The sequence below is a fragment of the Brachyistius frenatus genome, unplaced genomic scaffold, assembly GCF_029030835.1.
Source record: "Brachyistius frenatus isolate BFR_SWC_R1_liver_20210118 unplaced genomic scaffold, ASM2903083v1 Contig_41, whole genome shotgun sequence".
Lineage (NCBI taxonomy): Eukaryota > Metazoa > Chordata > Actinopteri > Embiotocidae > Brachyistius > Brachyistius frenatus.
Window position 1 is genome coordinate 577,607 of NW_027210640.1, and position 25,660 is coordinate 603,266.

A 25,660-nucleotide genomic window follows, 5' to 3' on the forward strand; every position below is an offset into this window, starting at 1 on the left:
TAAACAGCTTCCCTTTCCCCCCTCACACCCTTTGGAAATCCCATCTGACCTCCCTCACACACACACACACACACACACACACACACACACACACACACACACACACACACACACACACACACACACACACACACACACACACACACACACACACACACACACACACATGTGCGAGCATTACCTCCACTCAGTACACATCCACCAGCCCCCCACGAGAACTTCACCCCTTGCGCCCGCTTCTGAGGGTCAGAGCCCACATCCACATTCATTCGCTCCTCTGCTAATGAATCAATCAGCTGGTTCCATTCATTTCATTTCTGTCAGAGCCAATCGATCAGCCTCTTTCTCCCTGTCCTGACAGAGCAGCAGGGGAGCTCCAAGATGGAGGGGAAAAGAAGGGGCTTGAAACATCCATACAGTTCAAAGGCTCCTCATTTCTTGTCAACCGTGGTTCCACAGAAGTGTGGCATTTTTTCACCGTTTGCAGCAGTGTGTATGTGTGTGAAATGAAAGACAGAGACAGGATTAAAAAAGATCAAGCGGGCAAGACTTCTCCCCAAAAATGTATCTGACCTTTCTTTTACCTTTTGCAAGACTCACATGACACCACTCTGGATTCCAACGACACTGGAGGGCAATAACAGATAGAAGGAAGCGGATTTCAATTCTTTGGACGCCCCCTCTTTGCTATGATGCATAAACTACCTCACGCTCCTTTGGAGTTTGAGCCTCTAACTTGGCTAGGTGAGCGATGTGTATGGTGAGTCCAACTCTCGCTATGCTCCACTCCCCCACCTACCAAGTCAAAGTCAGAAAGGTTATCATTTATTAAAGCCCCTTAAAGCTGGAGCGATGAGTATGTGTGAGGCCATGCAGAGTGAGAAAGAGAGGGAGGCAAGAGGACAGGGTTCAGAGGGTTCTTATTTTCAAACGCCACTTAGTTCTGTTCATTGGCCTGCCAGTTCATTTCAAAAGGTGTTGAGTGAAGCAACTATGCAGGCCAGAGGTTGTGGGGAGCCAAGGTCAACTGAGTTAGGTTTAGCGGAGAAAGGATGGAGGGGGACAGGTAGGCAGCGGAAGAACAGAAGGAAGGAGTGCGGAGAGGTGAGAAACAGAGCAGCAGTAGGTTCTGAGATTGTGGGATCCATCCGAGCAGAGAAACTGTAATCTCCTGACTTGGAATATTGCCACCAATCCATCGTCCAAGTCCTTACTTTCACACCAGGCAGCTTCCTCCCAGATGCAGGAATGCACCTGAGAAGGGAGAGCCATTGCTTTCCATTACCCTCAGTCTCTGTATCCTGGTCCCACATGGAGGGTCCAGGCTTTGATGTAGTCTGGAAAGAGTCTGCCGGCGGCTTTTTCTTTTCATTTTACAAGCCAACCAGAGCCAATCAATGGAAACAATGAGTGACAATTTCAAGATGCAATCTCCAATATTGTCTGAATATGCGAGTCAATGGCAGATGGAACAACATAATTAGAGTTGAACAGGAGGCAGAGGGAGCAAATGAGTCAACACAAATCTCAGAGTTGTAATTGCAAGCTTACCAAGAGCCTAGCATAGTTGTTTTATTACCTGCGCATAGTTAAAGGTGCAAGAAATTCAAAGCTTTGTAAAATTAAGGTTATCATTGGGAACATAGCACGGTGTCATTTTCAAGCATCTGTTTTTTAGAGTCTTAATGGTTAATGTGTATAAACCAATATATTGTATTATCATTTGATTAGAGGAAGTCTGAGGTTGTATAACTGGGGTTGTGGTTTGAAACAAGTTAATCAGGTACCAACATCTTCAAGGTTCCCACCGCATGTATTGTGCCAGCCAGACAGGTTGGCCTGTCTGGCAGGCTTTTCCCAAGAAGACAAAACCTTAAGGCTTTCCACCTTGTCCCTTTCCCTGCCCTGCTCGAAGTCTGTGATCTCTCCGCACCCTCTGTTAAACTGTTGTTCTAGTCCTTTGTTCCCTCATGTCAACCTTTACAGCCACGGTTCTACCCTCTACTCCTCTTCAGTTCCCTCTTCTGTAACTGCAGCTTATCACAGTTACAGTCAGTACTAATTGCGGTATTATTTCCCCCCACCGGTTATCTCATGGCCTTCTGATATCAAAATCCCAAAAGTGACAGACAGCAGCAGGGAGACAGATGTCATTTACTGTTAGGAGACCCATTATTGTTGTCCAGGACTTGATAAGGATTTGATTGTCACAATGACTTCCCCTGTTGTGCTTGGGGACAGGAGAGTGTGCAGTCACAAGGCATGGCAAATACATCTTTGCTCATTCTGAAATTGTTCCTTGTATCTCACAAAAGCCAGATGGTGTAAAGGGAAAAAGGAAACAAAAATAAATCAGGTTCAAAGACTATCACCTATATGACAGGTCTGACGCGCACTTCTCTTTCAACACGTCATTGTCGCCTTCGGCTTTTTTTTTTTTTCACATAACATGTTCTTTGCCTGTCAGCTTGGACAAAATGAAAGATTAACGCAGAAGAAACGGCTCCAAAAAAGAAAGGCGAGGGTGCCTCAGTGGGCTGTAACTTAATATGCTGCTTTAGGTGGCAGAGGGTGTCTAAGTGTGAGTTGCAGGAGGTGTCTGGGATTTAAATACCGAGCCAAACAGCTTAGAGTGTGAAAACAATGGGCAGAGACATGAAAGTGGGAGCTAGAACACACGCAGGGGTCAGATAACCCCTGGCCAGATGGGGATGGTCAAGTGAACACGGGGGAAAGGATGTGAGGGGGGGGGGTTTGCAATGTTTATGCCACCAGTGTCAGAAGAGGGACACAAAAGCATGGCCCTCTGTGCCACTTTGGCCTCTGTAAATCCCCAAGAGTGCAGGAACTAAAAGGGTGGTGATGATTAGAGATTCAATTTGGCTTGCTATCAATCAATGCCACCACGATAGACAGGAACGCTGTCGATAGCCCATCCTTGCAACCAGATTGGGTTTGTGCCTCTTGGGATTCACGCCCTTTTTTCACGCTTTGTTAATTAAGCGACCAAGCTGCCCCTGCACTTACTTATTTATGAATCTTGGCTTCGACGGGTACTGGAGACCACTCGGTCTCCCCTAATTAGTCTCTCGCTAATGGCCCTGCTTCCAGGCAATTCAAGACCACCGACCCTCATTTCGTCTATGCATACAGAAAACGATAACACCCACATGACCTTGGCGTTACACAATCCACATTGTCTGGTGTTGTGTTTCTGTGGCACTGGATAAAGTGCCCCACATGGGATAATGAGGCAACACTTAAAAAAATCAATTTCCATCTCCATCTGTCTAACTAATTCCTCACCTGTTCATTAACCCACGGATAGAGCAGTCTGAATGTGTTGAGCCTTGACAGGCATTAGATATAGAAGAGAACCGAAAAAAACACAACTAGAGGTTTCATTTGGGTGAAATGGTTCCCACAGCAGCGTGGGCTTTGCAGATTTAACTCTGCCATTATTTATTTATATATGTATTGCCTTTGTAAAAGTGGCTAGTTGCAAACATGGAAAAACAACAGCTGCATTCTGTTGACTTCGTAACACCTATGTGATTAAAGTATGCCAGCAACATGACATCACTCCTATCCAGTCTTATAATTACTGGAACTACCAATCAGTCCAGCAAACGCATGCCCGAAAGCATGTTTCCCCTTCCTTTAAACAGTGAAGTCACTGCTCAGGATCAGTAAGCCCATCCGCTGCGGCCTTGTGTGGTGCGGTTTAAATCCCATAAACACTGCTCGCAAGTCAGATTTACTGGCCAGTAGCCCTGGCGATTCATTTGTATTCTTCCCACTTTGGCTGGTTCAGGGTCAGATCCGATGACTAATCAGGTCAGTGCTGATCCACACCCTGCGGTTGGAGCAACCCCACCTAGCTCACGTGGACCACCAAGTAGACCGGCTTGTGTATTTGCACTGAAGGTAGACAGAACACATGCGAGCTGGATGGAAACAAGCTGATATTTTTTTTACACATCTCATTTCCCATGTCTCCTTTTGTGGAGAAAAACAAACTTGCACCTCGTTCTTGTTTATTCCCTTCTGATTTTATCGCCACAGGCCACAACAGAGCTGAACCCAGCAGAACACATGTGCTAATGGGTGAGTTTAGGCATAAACATTGGGATTGTTATTTTTTAACTAGGTAAGTTTGCCACAGGCCGTCTTATAAGTATCACAATAAGGCAGGTGGGAACTTCTGGGTTAGTGATGAAAAAAGTTAACCATTGCCTGGCTCGGACAACCTTTAGTGCAAAAACAAGATTCCTGCTGTTTGTGTGCATCAGAATGCACAAATAAAACCTGTTGCTCCTCTGGTTGCTGCTTCCTTCGGAGTGGCTTCACCTCCAAACACTTCAGTCCACATAAAATCATTTCAAAACTGTCGTCGAAACAGCAAAAGTTAATATATGGACTAACTATTGATTGTCTTAAAAGCCTGACCTTTTTATCCTATGACTCGTGCAAATGTTTGAACAAAACTTTTTGATTCATGTGTATATAATTTTCCCGTAATACCAATTGTCTCCCAAGGCTCCACACCCTGTTTTGTACACACACACATACACCGCTACTGGTGCTCCCAGTGATAATGTGGCATTTCTATAATATTTCTGTGCTCCTGTTAACGTTCCCAAATGAACCTTCTGTGTCCCTTGAGAGACACACACACACACACACACACACACACACACACACACACACACACACACACACACACACACACACACACACACACACACACACACACACACACACACACACACACACACACACACACACACACACACATCCATGTAAGGTGGAAACGTTTTAGATACAGGAAAATGTGTGTGCGCAAACATGCACTGTGTCAGCACATTAATCAATGGGTGCCTGGCGGCCTTGTGGCTGGACTACTGTGTGTGTGTGTGTCTGTGTGTAGGTCGTGGTGGTGAGGGGTAATTGGTGACACCCCGCTCCCTCCAAACTGCCAGCTTTAGTTACACATCAATGAAGAGTGAATAATACATTAGCCAGGGTAGCCCATGTCCCAAGAGAAGGAGAGACGGTGAGTTAAACAGATGACAAAATGAAAAATATCTACACTGTATGTCTTCTAAAATGAAAAAAAACAAGAAAAGACATTTAACCCAAAGCTCCTTGTTCCCTCCTTGATCTCATTTGTCCTCCACGTCACTCAGCCAAACCGGCGAAACTCGTCCCTCCTCACTTTTGACAGCGTCCCTCTCCTGCCTCCTGTCCTGATGTACGACCAGCTTCTTTGTCTTAGATTTACGCTGCACACAGGACATCGTCAGACAAAACAGCAGACAAGGCATACACTTTAGGCCACTCCACTGGCTTTGGATTAGTAGACCTGCTGGAGTGTGTGAGGGTCCTTGAGTATGGAAGGGTGATGCAAGTCTTAAAGAGAAATAGAAAGCTAATTTTGTCTGTGTTGACCAATGCTGTGTGTGTGTGAAGCCTCTGCATTTTGGGACCAGTGTGTCTGTTACTGTGCCTGTGTCAGTGTGTGTGTGTGTTGCTAACTGCTGTATGATTTATTCCCTCTTACTCTGCTGGTGCTGTCTGGGGGCCTCTGTGTGTCATGCCAATGCACAGAGGTCTTTATGTAATTGAAGTGGGCCTCTGAAAGCCCCCTGCCATATGGACTCCAGCAGCCTTGGATGTCTGTCTGTCCATCCGTCAATTTCTTTTAATTGCCCAGAGCCCGGATTCTCTGCAGTGACCATCTATTGAGCCTTTCTCCATTGGTTAAATATATTAATATGTAATAAGGTTTGGGACCTCACCAATCCCTGACCATGGGATTGACCAGATAATGCTGAGCTGGGCTGAGAACAGGTAGTGCAGATGCTGAAGGCTCTAGTGTGGGTGTAATTTTCCACATCCTGCCACTGTCAGCTTTATTTAATGAACTTCCTCTTTTCCTAAATCTTCTTCCTTTTTTATTCTAATAAATCCAAATGAAGCCCTACCCCTAAACTTTTGAGAAAAAAAGGATGTGTTTTTAAGCCCTTCATTGTACTGAAATCATGTTGTTGACTTGGATACAGTTTTGTGATGTTTGTACAGCAAATGCTGTTATTGTCTTGTGCCATAAAGTGGGTCTCCCAGTGAACTCTAAAATATAGTTTGGAGGTGAAAGGTTGGCAAGCAATACAGCAGTGATTTTGTTTATTGTGGTAATTATGCTAAGGACTTAAAATACATATAATACAATTTTTTTTAGTAGCTTTGAAAGCGAGGAGCTTATTCTCCTTCTTCCTCTTATTTTATTTCCATCACATGGCATCAGACCTTCAGAGTCACATGAGGATTTTGTCTGAATGTTTGTCTGCTTCTTGCAACGCTGCCATTTTGGGAACTCAATTTTTTTCTCCTGTACTGTTACACTTACAGGAAGCCACTTTGCAGGAACATGAGCTAAATGGCTAAAATGTAAATGTAATGTACATGTAAGGTTGAGTAGATATAAGCATTGACACTGCCATGTTTTAAGATTTTTTTTTTATGGACGCCTCCGAGGCTTTCTCTCTCTGCGTGCCTTTCTCCTGGTCCGTTCATTACTGCTGCTTTTAGCAGCTAAAGAGGCAAAGTCCATTTGCACAGAGGAGGTCTAAAAAGTCAAGTTATTACAGCAGCAAAGTGTGAGATTAATTAACTCAGTGGCAATTAGGCAATACGGGTCCAACAAGAGTCTTGGTGGCAGCGAGGGGAGGGAGAGCGACAGAGATAGTGTGTGAAGGAGAGCTTCCACTCCAAAACAGATCAGCGTGATTAATCTATGCGAGCCATTTGTGGTTATGTGGCATCGAAAAACAAAATAGCCATAAATAATTATGATCTCTCCTCTGCCCCTTTTACTCTAAGTTAATGATGCCAAATAACAAATAAACACATTTATCTGCCACCAGCCGCTTCACAAATAAAATGAAGCCCGGTCCACGAAATAAATATATAAAGCCCTTCCAGTAATCAGTCTGCAGCTGTTTGTCATCATAGACCATTAACCGTTGTTCACATCGCAAAGGATGGAAAAAGGCGGACAGAAATTAAGCTGTATCCTGCTATCTCATGCACAAGAGCAATGCTGGCGTCAAGGTTTTATTGGGGTGGAAACACCAAAGACTTCACTCCAAAGTCTCAAAGGTGCTTAAGTTAGTTATAACAAACCCACACCTGGGGTGGAGGAAAACATGGAGGTAAACAGGAGTGGTAGCCATATGTGTGAAGGAGAGAGAAACAGAAGAGAAAGGAAGAAAGGATTTGTGAGTGGAAGAGAAAGGACAACATCTCACAGCTGACCTGCCCAGTTTACCTTTCCCAGTGTTTTATACAAACAGCATCTGGTGTGTGAGTGCATCTGGGTCATTGTTCCTGTCCCTGTTTGTATTTGTAATGTCGCATGCGACATTAAGGTTTAATATAATTATTTTTTTTACATAAGGCACCACTCCCCCGACTTGTATGTGAGGGTACAAAGAGAAAGAGAGAGGAGGAATAGCTTGCTTTCCTGTGGTCTTTGTGTGTGCATTTGCGTGGCTGGTGCAGACAGGGTGTGTTCGTGCGTGAGAGTGTGTCAGTCACTCAAACCACACAGCCCTGACCTGGCAGGATGCATTCCTCACTTTAACTGCCCTAACCTCCCTTTTGTTCTTTCTATCTTTGACCTGAATGGTTAATGGCTGGGCCAGCAGGTAAACGCTAACAAGCCCTCTGCCTGCTTAACAAGCTGATGTGAGAAGCAGCAGCCCGCCAGGGTTTGCACGTCATCCGGTCCTCCTCATCACTCCTTTTGAAAAGACAGGATGAGGGAGCGGGGGTGCCATTATGTGTGCTGGTGGGGCAGGGTAGAGTATAATTACTCATCCAGTAAAATTCCCCATCTGCCATTTTCTTTTTTTCTTCTTCTTCACAGGTAAATGAGGGCATACCTGGGAAATTAACATGACTGGCGGTGATAATTGACGTGATAATTACTCTGCAACATCTTCATAAATCACGAGCGGTTGCTCGATGAGCCAAAAGACGGCTTTTACTACATCTAGCTGGAGTCCATGCTAATAGGGTAGTCCCCTGTTCCCATTTTGGTTCTGTTATTTTGTTTATCCTGTCTGTGCGAGTTTCCGAGGAGAAGTAGAAAAGAAACAAGCAAACCTCAAGCCTTTTGGTTTCTACCACCACAGTGTCTTTTAAACTGTTTTAAAGTAATTGGAGGCCACTGGCATGTGGAAAATGTGGACCGCATTGGGGCTTTGCCCCTCACTGCAGAAGCACAAGCAGCTGTTCCGGGTGGAACAGGAAGTTGCCATCTTTAATTAGATGCAACACAATCATTACATGATGCACTGGAAGTGCATTGAAAGGTGATCTGATATGTTGGCAGATGGCTATATTAGCAGCGGCTGTATTAAGAGCAACAATAGCAGGGGCAGAGAGAGAGAAAGTTGGAGCGAGTCGGAGAGAGAGGGAGGCCATGTGTTTGTGAGAGACTGTTGAAACAGAATGCAGAGCTTGGTGCTAAGCCCTTTTCTTGTGGTGCTCAGCCATTCAAAAAGCCACGGCTTTTATTCAATGCCCGGTTCCAGCTCTTTCGAGGCTACACCCGCGGTGACCAAACAGGATTTGTGTGTGTGTGTGTGTGTGTGTGTGTGTGTGTGTGTGTGTGTGTGTGTGTGTGTGTGTGTGTGTGTGTGTGTGTGTGTGTGTGTGTGTGTGTGTGTGTGTGGGAGTCTTAATAATATGTCTCATTTTCTGTTTGTATGCATTATAAATGATGTGTGTGCATTAGCATTATGTGAGTGTACAGTAGGAATCTGTACTCCCCTGTGTTTCAGCTCTGTTTGTTGAGTCAGCCATTGCTGACACACAAAATTGTCTGAAACCTGCTATTAGTGAGCTAACTGCTCACACACGATCTGACTACGTAGGCAGCACAATAGCTCCTCTCCTATTAAACAAAAGCGTGTGTGTGTGTGTGTGTGTGTGTGTGTGTGTGTGTGTGTGTGTGTGTGTGTGTGTGTGTGTGTGTGTGTGTGTGTGTGTGTGTGTGTGTGTGTGTGTGTGTGTGTGCTTCCAGGTCCTGTGAGACACCCAGATAATCAGCAGCTTCCACCCATACAATCATTGTATGAGTGTGTATACGCACATGCAAACACTAGTCCCCCGAGCCAATGAAATGTTTCCATTGAATTGTTTCCATTGAAATGTTTCCATTGAAATTCACACATAGGTCCCCAAGGAAACGTTGCTGCTATCACAGCTTCATATATTTGGCCTGGGAATGTGTGCTGCTATCTTCTACACAGTCTGTTGCTATCGAGCTGTTATGAATGGTTGCCTTCGCTGGCAAAGAGGCAGGAGAGTGAGAGGAGAGGAGAGGAGAGGAGAGGAGAGGAGAGGAGAGGAGAGAGAGAGAGAGAGGAGAGGAGAGGAGAGGAGAGGAGAGGAGAGGAGAGGAGAGGAGAGGAGAGGAGAGAGAGAGAGAGGAGAGGAGAGGAGAGAGAGAGAGGAGAGGAGAGGAGAGGAGAGGAGAGGAGAGGAGAGGAGAGGAGAGGAGAGGAGAGGAGAGGAGAGGAGAGGAGAGGAGAGGAGAGGAGAGGGGAAAAAAAGACTAGAGTAGAAAAACAGAGAAAAGGACAGCAGTGAAGTCGACAATGGCTCCCTGGGCTGCAGTAAGGCAATGAGCAAAAACAGTTCCCATCAGGCTGCATGTTAAACACAGACACTTCAGGCAGACACACAAACATACAGAGGACACTGTAGACATCTACACACACACACACACACACACACACACACACACACACACACACACACACACACACACACACACACACACACACACACACACACACACACACACACACACACACACACACACACACACACACACACACACACACACACACACACACACACACACACACACACACACACCAAGTCTCTGAAGGCCTCTGTATGTCAGCATGCCAAAAACACAGAGGCAGTGAAAGAAGTGCAGGGGCTGTGGGGAATACAAGAGAGCATGTACCGGCTCTCCATCCTCTCCTCTCCCTCCTTTTCTCTCCTCTGTGTTCTCTCCTCCCTTCTGCTCCCCCCCTTTGTTACCTTACCGGCCCCTCTTGCCTTGCATTCCCATCTTTTTCTCTGCCCCCCCTCCCCCCCCCACACACACACACCCCAAATACACACACACACACACACACACACACACACACACACACACACACACACACACACACACACACACACACACACACACACACACACACACACACACACACACACACACACACACACACACACCTCCTCTCTCTTTGTCTCTGTTTTGAATATCTCTTCTTTTCTTCTGCATTCACATCTCTTACTCCCTATTCCCTCCTCCCGTTTTTTTTCCTTGACTCCTACTCTCTGCTTAATTCTATGGGGACTTACAAGCAGTGTTGCTATGAATGAGTTGTGCACTGAATTACTTCTTTTTTTTAAAATCACAAGCAGCCACACCCAAAGTTGGGACTCGTTTCCTCTCTCTCTTTTTCCTTCTCCGTTCACACGCCTCCCTCTAGCTTATCTCGACAAATAAAGCCACATTCAGTAGTTCTTTCCTCTGTACCTTGGCTGTATCAGGCTGGAGAAAATGCAGGTACATATCCTGCCACTGTTTTCACATGGCTCATCCCTCGTTCACTACCTTTCATTTCTGACGTAGATGTTCCAACATTTTTAATTTGACTGCAAACAGTTTTTTTTTCTTGGTGCACTGATCCAGACTGACTCACTGAACAAATACAGGTGCATTTTATTTTAATTTAGCAATCTATTAATGGACACACACTCACCTTAGTGATCACAGCTGTGGTCCCTGTAATCACTCTCACAAAAGAACACGGGATCTGTAGAAATGTGACTGGGGATGGATTAAGGTTAAGCATACAGGCACACGGAAGGCAGACTTGATATGCTAAATGTGCCTGGGACGGAGTTAGCGTGGAGTCCTGACACTCACCTGTCACATTGTTAGCCTGCACCACTAATACCCAAAATCCCTCTGAGAGGCAAAGGCGCCAGGTGAATATCTGCTCACAGACAGACACACAAAGACAGAGAGCGTGGAACCATGGATGTCTAGCTTTCGTACCTGTGCGCCTCCCTTTGTTTCAATGTAATTAGAACTTTCTGAGGATTCGAACATTTAATTGAAGCGAGACTGTTGTGTAAGAACAAGACTCGCTTCAGGACTAATTAAATCACAATCCATCTCTCCCTCTTCTCATTTGACCTTTGAGGCACCTAATATTTATCAACTCACATGATTATTATCAAGGTTGCGAGCCGTAGAGTACCGTTTGTTCATTATCTACACCCACTGAGGAGCTGGTGGAACAGTCTGCAGGCTTTGGCCGCACAAAGCAGCAAATCAAAAGAAAATCGTCGATGCTTTATCTCATCAGGTAAATGACTCCACCGCCCCTCTTTTATTTTTCTCTGTTTGCAGACGAACATGTAATGAGGCGGTTCTTGAACATCAGTAACAAGCTTCAAATAAAAAACAAAGTACATGGACATTTGTCTGTTTAAAAAAATAAAAATCACGTGTTTGTTTTTTTTATCATGTGCTACTTCCAGATGAAATGCAAAAGAGTCTGTTAAATCATTTGTAAAATAATCTCCTTTTCTTCTATAGCTTTTGTTCTATACAGCAAACTGCACTGTCTGCAGAACAGCACAGCACGCCCCCTCCCCCTCTCCCGCCACCCCCCCACCTGCTTTCTGCTGAGGTGCCCTTGAGCCAGACTTTGAACACGCGCTTACAAAGGGATTCTTTGGTGAAAAAGTATATTACACAGTGTATGTTATAAATAGGTGTGATTGAAAGATAATAGTGGAGCAGATGCAGGGAGGTGTGTTGGCAGCTTGTTATTTTGGTGAAGTCTTTTTATAGAAGTTTTCACCTACATGTGTACATGTGTGGGAGTGTGTCGTGTGTTTGTTTGTGTGTGGCAGACGGGTAAATCAATCGCTGCGGTGACTTACACTATATTGTGTTTTAAGTATGAAACATATTCCAGGTGTGGGTGCCCCCTCCAGGGAGTGTGAGGGGAAACGAAATGTGATCAACAGCTGTAGTGACACACGCACTCCCTGTGTCACTTTGACTAATAGAAACACAAACACAAATACCCGCAAAACTTGACATGAAGATTGGTATTTCCATATGCAGAACCTCGAGGTAAAAGCGAACCTGCTGCTCACTTGCTTGTTTGCATTTTTCAGTCGCAGTTGGCTGAGTCATTTGCCAGGAAATCGGATGATGCCGTCTCGGCGTCTCACGCAGAGGCGCACACTGCACGAGTCACCCCGTGCTTGGATTCAGCAATTTGATTCAGTGTTATATTTAAACAGTGTCTGCTGTCAGTATTTGATGTTTAATTGTATTAAAGGGGGAATAAAAAAAAATCTACAATGCAGACTGGATTATAAAATGTTGTAAAACCAACAGGGAGAGGTGTGCAGAATTTCCAGGAAGGGCTGGGAGTGAAAGATTACTTCATTTGTGGTCAAGTATTGAGGCAATAGTTTCCATGTTGGGTGATGTAAACATCCCACGGCCCCTCAGAAATCTGGTCTGGTGCCCGTTTCCTGGTGGTGGTTAAGCACAGGCAGACCTGATGCTCGGCAAATAATCTTTTGCAAATGCAAACCTTTCCAATATGACATGTAATACCAAACTTTCAAAAAATCCTAGCAACAAAAACAACACTTGGTGGATTGTTACTCAAGTCCAATTCATGTTATGATAGTTTTTATCAACTGGTTAAAAATACGAAAAAAGGAAGTGCAACAATAATCGGCTCATTTACTGACAGTGCAGGAATTATGTTTCCATTTCAGGTGATCTCAGCATTAAACATTTTCAGTAAGAAAACTTAAGACCATACATCCCGTGTCGTAAATCCACAGGCTCTGGGATGACTCGTCCACACTGATGTCTCAGTAGGGAATGAACAAAACCCAGTAAACTTTATGTCACACAGGAAGCCATGACTAAAAAAAAACAACACAAAGGTGGTTAGGTCTTCTCAGGCAAAGGCCCAGAGCTGTGCTAGTAAGTCACCACAGTCAGCATCAGCAGTCTTGTGGGAGCAGCACACACACGTGAAGGTAACTCGTCAGTGAGGGGGCGGAGAAAGACGGGAAGATAAATGGTGAATGTTGAACAAAAACCTTGACGATGAATTGGTAACTGCAAGGTTCAACGTGTTCAGCTGAGATCACCGAGTTAGTTACAGTGTAAGTTAATGTCTTGAGCATTGATCATTATTTTAATTTACAAGTGAACAAAGGCAAAAAATAATTTGCAGATCAGATCGAATCACAGAAACTAAACAAAGATAGCCCCCCCTGATGAAATGCATACACACACAACACACACACACACAGAACTCACACTAAACCTTCCCGGAATTGGATTTTCAAGGCGATCTGAAGTGCTTATGTCAGCCAATAAAACAAGTGCTAATGGCTAACCCCCAACTGTGAGCGTGCATGTTTGAGTGTGTACGTGTTATGCTGTCAGTACTGCTGATGAAGGGACTGCCACTTCTTCAATAGCAGCCCAACACTGAGCCTTTCAATGAAACCATGAGACAATGCAGGCTGCTGTGAATGCTGGGTCTCAGGCTGGGTCGGGATATTAACTTGGAAGTCAAGGCAAAGAAGGGAGAGAGTGTGTACGTTCACACAAGCACATGCACACACACACACACACACACACACACACACACACACACACACACACACACACACACACACACACACACACACACACACACACACACACACACACACACACACACACACACAATGAGAGGGAGGGCAGGGGAAAGCACTGTGGGGGGGAAACTGTAGTTTGTGAGTGTCTACTGAGCTCCCACTGGTCGTGGAATTTCTGGAATATCATGGAATTATAAAAAGTATATTCCAGACATGGAAAGTCAGGGTATTTTTTTTTTTGAGCCATGTCCTAAATATCAGGGAATTTTGTTTGTAGCATGCTAACATTTTTCCAAAGGTATTTTTCTATGTAGTGTTATTTAACCTGTAAGTGGTTTTATCTCCTTCCCACTCCTCAACAGTCACTTCAGTCAATACGTGTTTTTTTTTTTTTTTGTGTAGCTGCTAACGAAGGAAAACATGCAGGAAAATAAACATTTCAAGAGCTTTGGCTACAAAACAACTTAGAAGATCGAATGAGTAGACGACAGAAAAGCCAGATGTAAAGTTTGTGAAAACTACCATCGATCTATTAAAATGTGGGAGAGGGAGAACTTCACAGCCAACAATAAGAAGCATGCTGCCCCCATCACTGCTCGGAGAAACTTTAGTTGTTACTTCATTTTGTTCCCATTTAAGGAGTTTGAGTTAATTCAGAAGTTGCTAGAAAATAAAATACTGATGCCGGATTTTGTCTGATCAGCACAAAGTGGACTGTTTTAGATTATAGGTAATGGAAATTCAACTTTTAGTAAGTGAAAGTCTAGAAAATTGACATCTGACTTAGAGTGAAAACCCTTTGTCCATCTTTTACACACCTTTTATACACCCAGTATAGTTATAGAGTTAAACAATAAAAGGCTAGTTTCTTTTCTGTTCAACATTATAAGGGATATAAAGGTAAAAGTAAACAGAAGCAGAAACAACTTCCAATGACACAAACATCTGTGACTCAAACAGCCACAGGATAATCATACTTATTCTAGCGAAAAGGTGGCTTCTGGAGCCTTACACACATATGTTCATGCACTTATTCAGACACACACATGGTGACTCACATGTAATCACACACACACACACACAGAGGCACACCTGGTTTTGTAGACAGCTGCCCTGAGGGCTACCTGTTCATCAGAACCTCTGTGCTTTGTGATTAGGAGAGTAGAGGGGGGATTGGAGGAGGGGGGTGAAGAGAGAGAGAGAGAGAGATGATAGAAAGACGAGAGAGGGGGGGGGGGGTTAAACACAGAGAGAAGAAGGAGGGGGTAAAGACAAGGAAGCCCATTCCATCAGCAGTACAGGAACTAGACTAGACTTCATGAGCCCTTGAAAGAGGTAATACCCCTCCTTGGTCACAGCAGACACACACACACACACACACACACACACACACACACACACACACACACACACACACACACACACACACACACACACACACACACACACACACACACACACACACACACACACACACACACACACACAAATAAAAGGGTCACACTGTCCAAAATCCGCTGTTCAAAATCCAAAAAGTATTCGATACCCATAGGTATCTTTTGATGAGGGGGAAATAACAGAGGGCACTCCCAGTGACAAATTCAGAGGGCAAAGACTTGATTTAATTAGACTTCTCCAGTGGGAGAGATGATACAAGAGTAAGAGTCGGGAGGAAGAAATTATGAATTATTAAATAAATAAGAGGAAATCAGAGACAGGAAAGGGAGACAGAAAGTTAGAAGGAGAGCTTATTTACTACATAACTACGGCGTTACCCTGTTGGCACACACACACACACACACACACACACACACACACACACACACACACACACACACACACACACACACACACACACACACACACACACACACACACACACACACACACTCAGGGCCAAACCTCTTGTGTGACAGGCATTGTCGGATGACTGACAGTGAGTGGTAGCGAGATGAAGTGTGTGTGTGTGTGTGTGTGTGTGTGTGTGTGTGTGTGTGTGTGTGTGTGTGTGTGTGTGTGTGTGTGTGTGTGTGTGTGTGTGTGTGTGTGTGTGTGTGTGTGTGTGTGTGTGTGTGTGTGCTAATGGGGAGGGGTTGTCATGGGAGGGGAGTCCGTTCAGGAATTCCACAGAGGAATCAACTCCTTGGCTTGTCCATGTCGCAGCAGCCAATTACTGTGACTGTGAGTGTGTGGGTGTGAGCGTGTGTGTGTGTGTGTGTGTGTGGGGGGAGGGGGGAGTGATGGGGAGGTGTTACAATAAAATGGAGGGGACTTCTCCTAATCATCGCCCTCTGGCCCAGCACAAAGGCAAAAAGACTGCTCGGACAATTTGAATTTGAATAGGATCTCTCCTCCTGCTCTCTTTTATTTATTTTGATTTTTTTTCCCCTCTTCCTCCGCCTCACACTGGATGACAAAAGTGGAGCCAACAAAGATAGCTCACAAAGCAATCAGGCTAATAGCGCTAATAAGTTGAGCGTGGGGTCCTCTCTCTCAGTGTTGACACATTTCACTGTTTCTGTGGCTAAACAGAGGCTCAAGTGTTTGGCAAGCAGGCGGCATAGTATTTTAATGGAGTGGCTGCCCCATGCCAGGTTGCCATGTGCTTGGTCTGTTTGACCGTGGAAGAGCACAACAAAAGCGACTCACAGAAGAGGTGGGGAGAAGATAATTAACTAGTGGAGAAGCCTGAAGGGAAAGGTTTTAGAGAAGGAGTCATTAGGGGATTTGAAGTTAGTATTATTTTTTCCTCATTACTTTTTTTTTTTTGGCAGGACAAAAAAATAAATAAATAAATCCTGCTTTCATCATGTTTCATTAATACATGCCTGAGGAAAAGACATTTTGTGTTGCACTTACAGCAGAAAACCTGGCAAACAGGAAGCTATCAGATCAAGAAGAAAACATTTGTTTAACATTTCAAACATTACTCTGCATGTTTTTAACACTCATATCGCAGAGGATGCCGAGACACACAGTATCTTCAGTTGTCGTGCTAACAAAGCTTAAATCCCTCACCTGTCTTCTCCCTGCGACCATGAAATGACTGAACATTCCTCTCTCTCAATAATAGCCTTTCCTCCCCTTTTCCTCCTTCGGCCATTCTCTTTTTTTCTTTCTTTTAAGAAGTCTGCTTGTTTGAACAAAGAAATATTTTAAGAGCCTCATAAAGCTGTGTGTGTGTGTGTGTGTGTGTGTGTGTGTGTGTGTGTGTGTGTGTGTGTGTGTGTGTGTGTGTGTGTGTGTGTGTGTGTGTGTGTGTGTGTGTGTGTGTGTGTTGGATGCGGCCATTGGGACGAATGCTTCAGTGCCCTCCCCTGTTATTAGGCTTGCCCTGTCATTACAGGATTAGAGTGTGGGGGTTGGCTTTACATGCGTGTGTGTGTGTGTGTGTGTGTGTGTGTGTGTGTGTGTGTGTGTGTGTGTGTGTGTGTGTGTGTGTGTGTGTGTGTGTGTGTGTGTGTGTGTGTGTGCGTGTGTGTGTGTGTGTATACTGTGTATGTAAGCATTTTTTTTGCCAGTGTATGATCTCTCCAAGTCTGTTTGTGTTTCTGCGATTTTTCTCACACAATCAGAGCACGCAGAGAAAACAAATGTCACTTCCATTCTCCTCCCCGCCAACAGTTGTTATGATAATCCAGAGTGCATTTGACCTCTATGATAAATAACAATTTACGAAAACGATCCTCAGGTTACTAGAACAGTGACTCGCTAATTGAATAGTTTTCGTATGCCGTAGGAGGTTGAAAAACAGTCCCGCGTACGCTGCATGTCACATCCATCACAATGTGAAAACAAGAGCGCAGATATAAAGATCAGCCAGACGTTTCTGGTGGAAAGAAGAGAGAAAGAACTTTGTGAAAGTGTGGGATAAACAGAGGATAAATGAAAATAAGGAGATTAGCAACTAGGTCCATCCTTTCACAGGGATGATGAGAAAGAAAAGAGAGCGTGATTAAACAGTGTCCTGATCCTTCCACATCAGCACCCTTCATGCTCAACCTGTGACTGTGTTTTACGGCAACAAATTTGCACATTTATTTGCCTGATTTATCCAACATCCAATCTTTCCCTCTCTCCTTTTCCTCTTCCAGGATAGGAATGGGTGAAGCGACACGTGTTGAGCTAAAAACACAAACAAACGAGAACACTTTCTGTGTACAGGGGAGGGTCTGTTTCTCACCAAACTTGTCCTTCTGGTTTTCTTTCCATTTATTTTTTTCTCTCTCACCCTGGCCCATTAGGCAAGCTGCCAATTGTCTTAAAGGCTATCAGCAGCCATTTGCTTAAAAAACAAAAACAAAAAACCCTTTCTCTCTTTAATCTGTCTAACTCTTGTCCTCTCTAGAGCATAGGTCTGTTGGTTTGCAGTTGAAAACAGTTGCTTCGTGTGCGGACATACCACACTTTGTTCTCTGGGTTGTCTTGTTTTGTGTTTTCTATTCAGTTTTGAATATTGCAATATACTTGTATTACCTGGTGTGTTATTGACACAGATGCCTCACTGTACACATATCTACAGTACATGTGCACACAAACACACTGACAGAGGGAGCGGCTGGGTTAGGTTGGGGTCATCCAGTGCTTTTGCTTTGGCCCATTGACTCAGGATTGGTGCTCCACTTTGGGCACAATACAGGGCTTTGCACCAAATACACACGCACAAACACACACACACACACACACACACACACACACACACACACACACACACACACACACACACACACACACACACACACACACACACACACACACACACACACACACAAAAACACAGAGTCATGCACACACACAGTCCCGGTAAGGTTAAACAATGCAGATGCATTGAGAAAGGAGGGGTCACTGATGCGCATGCACTCCCGAATGATCCACTGTTTAAATCACTGACTCAGACTACACAGGTGCGTGTGTGTGTGTGTGTGTGTGTTTTGTGCTTTGCATATCACCTCTTTCTGCTCGGCGGTTCTCGATCTTTCCTCTCCTGCTCTCTCCCCGTCTGTCATTGTGTTTCGCTGCGTTGTCATTTTACGCCAGCTCAGCTCTAATGGCAAGCCGGCGCGGCATACACACGGCCTAGTTGTAATAATAAAGACCAGACAGCGGAGGTGTATCATTTCCACCACACCAGCTCACCTGCCTTGCGTAAGCTGTCAGTAACAAGTCCCAAATGGCACACTGTCACAGTATGAGTCAGGGGAAGTCCTGCAGCTCATACGCACTGACACACTTTCTGAAACGAGAACACTAGCAGGCTCGTGTTTGCTCGAGTGACAAACATGGCGGCTCCTGGTTGCAAACAGAGCTCTCGGCAAAAACAGATTCTATTCATGATTGGTTTTAAAGCATTAACACTTTCGTCACGGAGAGAATACTGGAGACAGACGGGGGAGGAAGAACTTTGTGACAAAGGCTGCGAGTACACGATATTCACTTCATCCCAGAGCCACTCCCAGGCAGACAGTCCTCTCAGCAGGCTCGCAGTGACACTTTCAGACCATTTTCCTCGAGGGCAACAAGCCTCAGTTACATCTGAAATTTGATTGTACGTGTTTTTCGGTTGGGAAGATATCCCCCTTTGGCTGGTACTCTCTTGGACGTGATGTTTTTGTTTTTTTACTAGTGTAACAGGCGCGTGCACATGTCAGAGACAGTGTCACTCAGTACAGCGGGAATCCCCAGCTGCAGGAGCGTGTCATCTCCACAGAGATAGATACAATTCTCAAGTGGGCTGGAGGTTGGTTGCATTCATCACTCCTGACTGTAGCAGTGGGGACAGCAGGTATTTGGAGAAGGGATGGTAAAATCTTTGGGTTAACTCATTTGTTTTGTACCCTAGCCTTAAGAGAAAGACAGAGGCAGGCAGAGACAAACTGAGAGTTGCTAGGGAAGCAGTGAACTGGACTGCAACATCTTGGGCTTCCTTCAATGACCAGGGACAGAGCGATCTCTTCGTCTGGTTGCGCTGTTTTCTTTCATCATCTTTTACTATCTTGTCGAACAGCACAGCGGTTGAGATAATAATGGTGGCTGCATGCTACGCCTTGAGCGCCAGGTAGTAAAACGACTCAACATTTATAGTCTTCCTTTCCTGCTCTCAGAGCTGGCATAGAAACAAGAGAGAGGAACGTGCAGGGGAGAATAAAGGGTGTCGCAAGAGAGATCCCTGCCCACCATTTTGTGTTTGAGTCTTTTGAGTGTGTGTTCCTCTCCGTGTGCCAGGGGATAGGTGTAACATAGAGGTGGACTTAGTGTGTGTACGCATTCAAGTATTGACACAAAGTGAATCCAATTGAAGCGTACTGACCTCTGTTCAGCTCAAGAGCTCCTCTTTTGTGACACCTAACTTTATTACCCCCCCTCTCCATTCAGGCCTTCTGTTGGGTTTTATATCTTGTGGAGTTGAACATGTTGCTCACTCTGTGTGTGTGTGTGTGTGTGTGTGTGTGTGTGTGTGTGTGTGTGTGTGTGTGTGTGTGTGTGTGTGTGTGTGTGTGTGTGTGTGTGTGTGTGTGTGTGTGTGTGTGTGTGTGTGTGTGTGTGTGTGTGTGTGTGTGTGTGTGTGTGTGTGTCTCGCGGTGCCCTATGGGAAATGGAACTGCTTCTCAGCTAAACTTGCCGTTGGTTCCTTTCCCTTGTTAAAGCTGGTGACTAATTGAGACCAATTAGACAAATGAGGAGCCACAATAAAATGTCACACAAACTGTCACCGATCGCCCACCTTGATCTCGGCCTCACTCACCCGCTATCTCACACACACACACACACACACACACACACACACACACACACACACACACACACACACACACACACACACACACACACACACACACACACACACACACACACACACACACACGTACGTACAGTACTTTTTTGTCTGAATGAACAGACCGGCGGTCTGAGCACGTCCTTTCTGTTGAGTTATTCACCCAGTTATCTGAGAGCAGCTTTGGTCAAAGCCTCTTATCGCTTCCTCGGATCCTTTTACAAGTTTTTTGACATTGTTGTAAAACTATTGAAAGTTCAATTGATGTCCTCTGTCACCCTGTTCCTCTCTGTCTGACCTACTTGTTTTCTCTCTGCCTCCGTTTACAGAGACGTTGATGGACACAAAGTGGGCCACGACGGAATTAGCTTGGACTGCGCACCCAGAGACCGGGGTGAGTTTATTGGCCATTGTGTGTGTGTGTGTGTGTGTGTGTGTGATTGTGTGCCTGCGTGTGTGATTATTATAAGCAAGACAGATTCATGAATTGAGACACAGGTGTCAAAAAAGAGGAAAACAAAAAAGGTTGCTGAGCTCCGCTGTGCTCATATGTGAGCCGGCAGCAAATCACCCTTCAGGATGTGTTTTAACATTCATCAGGATGCGCTTTTTAGTGAGCAGAAAAAGATCCACTGCAAAACAATTTCACCGCCACACCCAGTCACAGATGTTCCTCTCCCCTCCTGCCTCACTGCACTTAAAACATGTGAAAAGTGTCAGTTTCCTCGTGAAGTAACCTTTTAAACGCTGAAATATTTCTCGGCGTTGACCCGCTGCACGTCGGGACACCCAAATCTACCTCACACAAAGCGCCAGTGACAGCCTCATCGTGCTTTCCCGTGTGGCCTCCACAATGGGCTAAAGAAGAGCAGAAAGAGCCAGGACCCCTCCTCAGCTATACTTCAAAGACCGCAAGCACTCCTCCCCTCGCCTTTGTGTGGTCCTCTGACTTGGCCCTTGTGTTTTCAAAGATGGGACCCCATTTTTTTTTTATATTTTTTTTTATCCCGACGCACTTGCAGGGAGATTTCCTCCCCAGCTGTTCGAAGTCGCCCGCCCTCCTTTACTTCCTTGTAACAAAAAACTAATGGAAGCAGACACAGTAGCCACCTCAGCTGTAAACAATCAGCAGGACAAACCCCCTCACAGCCTGGCATGCCCTCTTTCTGCTCTTTCCCCATTCCCTCCTCCCATCCGTCCATCTTCCCTGCCTCCCTCTGCCTCCCCTCCCTCTTGTTAAGTGACAATACAGAAGAGATGCTCCCACCAGCTCCAGGCAGACATGGCACAGGAACATAAAAACGCCCCCGAACCTGCAACAGATGCTCCTTTTCAAGCGACGTACATACAGTGGCGAGCCTTTTGCACTCACGATTTCCCACATTACCCAGCAAAAGAGTGGAGTTTCTCCCCGGGCTTTTTTGTTCTGCAGCAGAATGTGCCACAAACGGTGCTTGTCCTCCCTCAGTTATCTTTCCACCTTTTGTGTTTTCTTTCCCTTTATTTTTCTCTTCCTGCACAAAAACGGAAAAACAATCAGTGGTCGTTGTTATCTTGTTTCTGTCTTTATGCGCACTATATTGTTTGTGTTTCTATTTGTATGTTTTTGTCACCCTGCAATAGGAGCAACGCAGTCTGATTTTGTTGGGGGAGGGTGTTTAAGACGAACCGAAACAGCGTCTGAGAGGACCAACAAAGCAGCACACTGAGCAAGCTTGAAGGGAGGGAAAGAGTAGTAAAAATCCAGAGAAATGTCCGTGCAGCCAGGACACGGTGTAAAAGAGAGAGAGAGAGAGAGAAAAAAAAAAAAATTCTAAGAGAAGAAATTAGAAATAGACCGACTCCAAAGATTCTCCCTGGGATGCTGTCCGGCCAAGTCTGAATAACAGCATCTCTGTCTTGTCTCAGCGTTGCACAACACATCACGATACAGACATAAAGCTACATAGAGGATGCGTATTTAAGTCCTGAGGCCTCTTCACATACCATATGACATGGTTCTGTTATGTGTATGTATGTGTACATGTATCTTTCTGTCTGCACTCAGACACAGAGGTGATTTCTCAGTCCCACTGTCTGCGCCTGCCTGTGTAGCCTGTGGCATCACTTTATGATGCAGGTTTGTGTGTGTGTGTGTGTGTGTGTGTGTGTGTGTGTGTGTGTGTGTGTGTGTGTGTGTGTGTGTGTGTGTGTGTGTGTGTGTGTGTGTGTGTGTGTGTGTGTGTGTGTGCGTGTGTGTCGACACCTCGAAGTGAACCTGCTATTTGGATTTCCAATTTTCACAATGTGTCCCTGCATTGTGTGTGTATTTGTGCATAAAGCGTATCATTTATGTTCCAAACCAGATGGGAGACGAAGGGGGAATTCCAGCTTATAGCAGGTTTCTCCTCAGACCTGGAATGACAGCCACAGGGCTTTCCACAACCAAACACTGATAACAATACACCGAGTTAGTTATCTTGTGGAGATAATAACTATTGTTATTGTCTACTATACAGACCCCCAGCATGCTGAAACATGTCACAAACAAGCTAAAATATCCTTAAAATTAGCCTGGGTGAGCTTATTTGTACTAACAACAAACAAACTAATTGGTAGCACTGAGCTTGTTGGAACTTCAGTATTTCAGTTAAATCCTAAATAATAGTTTATCTAAGTTGCTATCAAGCTGGCTAACAGTTAATGTTCACTTTTAGTTTTTCTCTGGTTGAAGAAAAAGGCATCAAAACATCCATTAAAATGTATTTAAGCTGCAGTGAGGGGCTTTTCCATATAAATAAACATCCATTACATTCAATCCAAACAAGTTCACACAATGCTGATTAAACCTACTGTATCATTACCACATAAAACTCTGTATTTCACATTTCTTTTGACATATTTTATGGGAGGAGCATGCACACACCAGCCGTGAAACTTCTAGTTGAGCTAAATGCTAACTTGAATGGTGATAGAATAGTTCAATCATACAGCATTTCTAGACTTAACAAATCTAATTGTGAAAATGGCAGGATTTTTCCATGTAAATAAACATCCATTACACTCAAGCCAAATGGGTTCACACTGCTGAATTAGCCTGTCATCACTAGAGGGAACTCTAACTGTTTACAGAGTTTTTAAATCTGGTGTATGAGAAGAGATGTACACCAGAGACTTGCTCCGACCGAGACGGCTAACTTCTGGTTTAGCCAAATTATAGTTTGAATGGCCATAGAATAATTCAACCAAGCAGCTTTTCTGAACTTTATAAATGTTATCGCACCGAATTGCTCAAATTCAAATAGAAAACTACTCACATTTTTGGTCACTGTGACATTTTTATTCTATTTATCCACCGTGTTACAGTCTCAGCAGCAGTTTATCAGCTACTGCGGAGCCTCCCGTGTGAGCTTGCACTGACAGGGTTTTTGTAGTTTCTCTCACTGGCTGAAGGGGGAGACAAAGGTTCCACTGCTGGTTTAAAGAACTCCTGCCTACGATCTTTAGTTTGTTCTGAAGATTAAGAGCTTTGCCAACATATTGCAAAACATGCTTTTCCAGTGGAGCTTTGGACCTTCAGGGTGAGTGATAGTGCATCACAGACGCATTGGTCATTGTCATCTGAAAGTACAATCTGAAGCTTTGATTGGAAAGGACACAAAGAAAACGGAGTGGATCGGCAATCTTGCATAATGATTCATCTTGTTGGAAATCGATGCCAAGAAACTTGACCCTTTTTCACACGACCTACTTAATTCATTCGGGCTTGGTAAGCAGGCACTCAGACTGTTTGCCCACTGGTGCATGTCTCGGGGGGGTGACCTTTCTCTAAATGCACACGCACACAAACAGACACACACCTACACATATGTACACTCCAACAAACACACAAGAGCTTGTGCAAACTCAGGCAGACAGGCTCACACAGGCGCATTTAAACAAAAACACACCCACAAACACTTGGCTTCATCCCTCTTTTGCAGAGGGTGATTTATTACACTGAACTAAATACCCATTGACACTTCATGCTTTTAGCCATCCCATTGACCTGGCTGGTGATTATCGATTCCCTCTGGTTGCTTCCTCCTTCGGCCTCGCTCCTGTTGGGCCATCATTTTAGTGCCACAGCCAGGCTGCACCCATTCTCCCTCGCTCTCCCTCGTGGCCTCCAGGGTCTTGGATAAATAGCCTTGTCTCAACCACATCCATATCACCGCCTTAATTAAGATGCTCAGAGCTCAGAAGGAAACAACTGGCTCCCAAGAGCAAATTGGTGCCTATTTACCAGAGTTTGGAGAAAGTCAAATCTTCTGAGGCAAACTTTAGTCCCAGGAGTATATAGACATTTAATTTTGTTCTAGATATGCAGGAGGTGAGTGATTACAGAGACCGTCCTTTAGTCAAAAGGTCACAGGTTGAATCTCATGGATCGAGCACATGTTGGGTACAAAAGGTTTTAGGTAAAACTTCACTGCAACTGTTATTCCTTTGTCCCCATTGCTCTTTAAACATTGCCATGCCTTTTGCAAAACACTTTGAGTCACTGTTGTATCTGAAAGGTGCTATGCAAATACACGTCAGGTCTTGGCTTACGTGCACTCAAATGTTTGTCTGATAGAAAGGGAAAGCGGAGCAGATCCCTCAGCGCAAACACACACACTTAGACAGATATATTATACACACAGGAATTGCTGTTTGAAGTGAAATGATTTAATTGTGGTGTCCTCATTCGAGATTGAAAAATACATTAGATTACAGTGTCTCGCAGCAAAGCTTTTACAGTCTAGTTTGCTTGCACTCATTTAATGAAGCTGGTAATCAAAGTTTAGAAAATTTAATCCCATTTTATCCCGAGTAATTCACCCCCTGGGTACTGTAGTAGCACTGAAAGATGTGGAGGAGTGTAAAACAGAAAAGCATGAAGGTTAACCGGCTCCATTTTCCCCCTGCCTTTATTAGAGGACGTTGCAGTCATTGCTCTATAATTGAAGCGTAATTGGTTGTGAAGCAATGTGGCTGCTACTTCCAAACAGATATGAGGTAAACATGCTGTGGTGGCTCTGTGGCGAGGAGGTGACAGGTGGCTGTAATTGTGATGAATCTGCAGTCCTTGTCCCTGGC

At 44.7% G+C, this 25,660-nt stretch overlaps 1 protein-coding gene across 12 annotated transcripts in view; it reads left to right on the forward strand.

Moving 5' to 3' along the window:
- Positions 1 to 25,660, forward strand: part of LOC138623023 (ephrin type-B receptor 3-like) — a 62,758-nt gene that overhangs the window by 10,047 nt on the left and 27,051 nt on the right. For all 12 annotated transcript variants that reach the window (XM_069702247.1, XM_069702258.1, XM_069702250.1 and 9 more), the window contains exon 2: positions 20,890 to 20,954. In XM_069702247.1, coding sequence (XP_069558348.1) covers positions 20,890 to 20,954 — 65 coding nt within the window. The remainder of the gene's footprint in view (positions 1 to 20,889; positions 20,955 to 25,660) is intronic.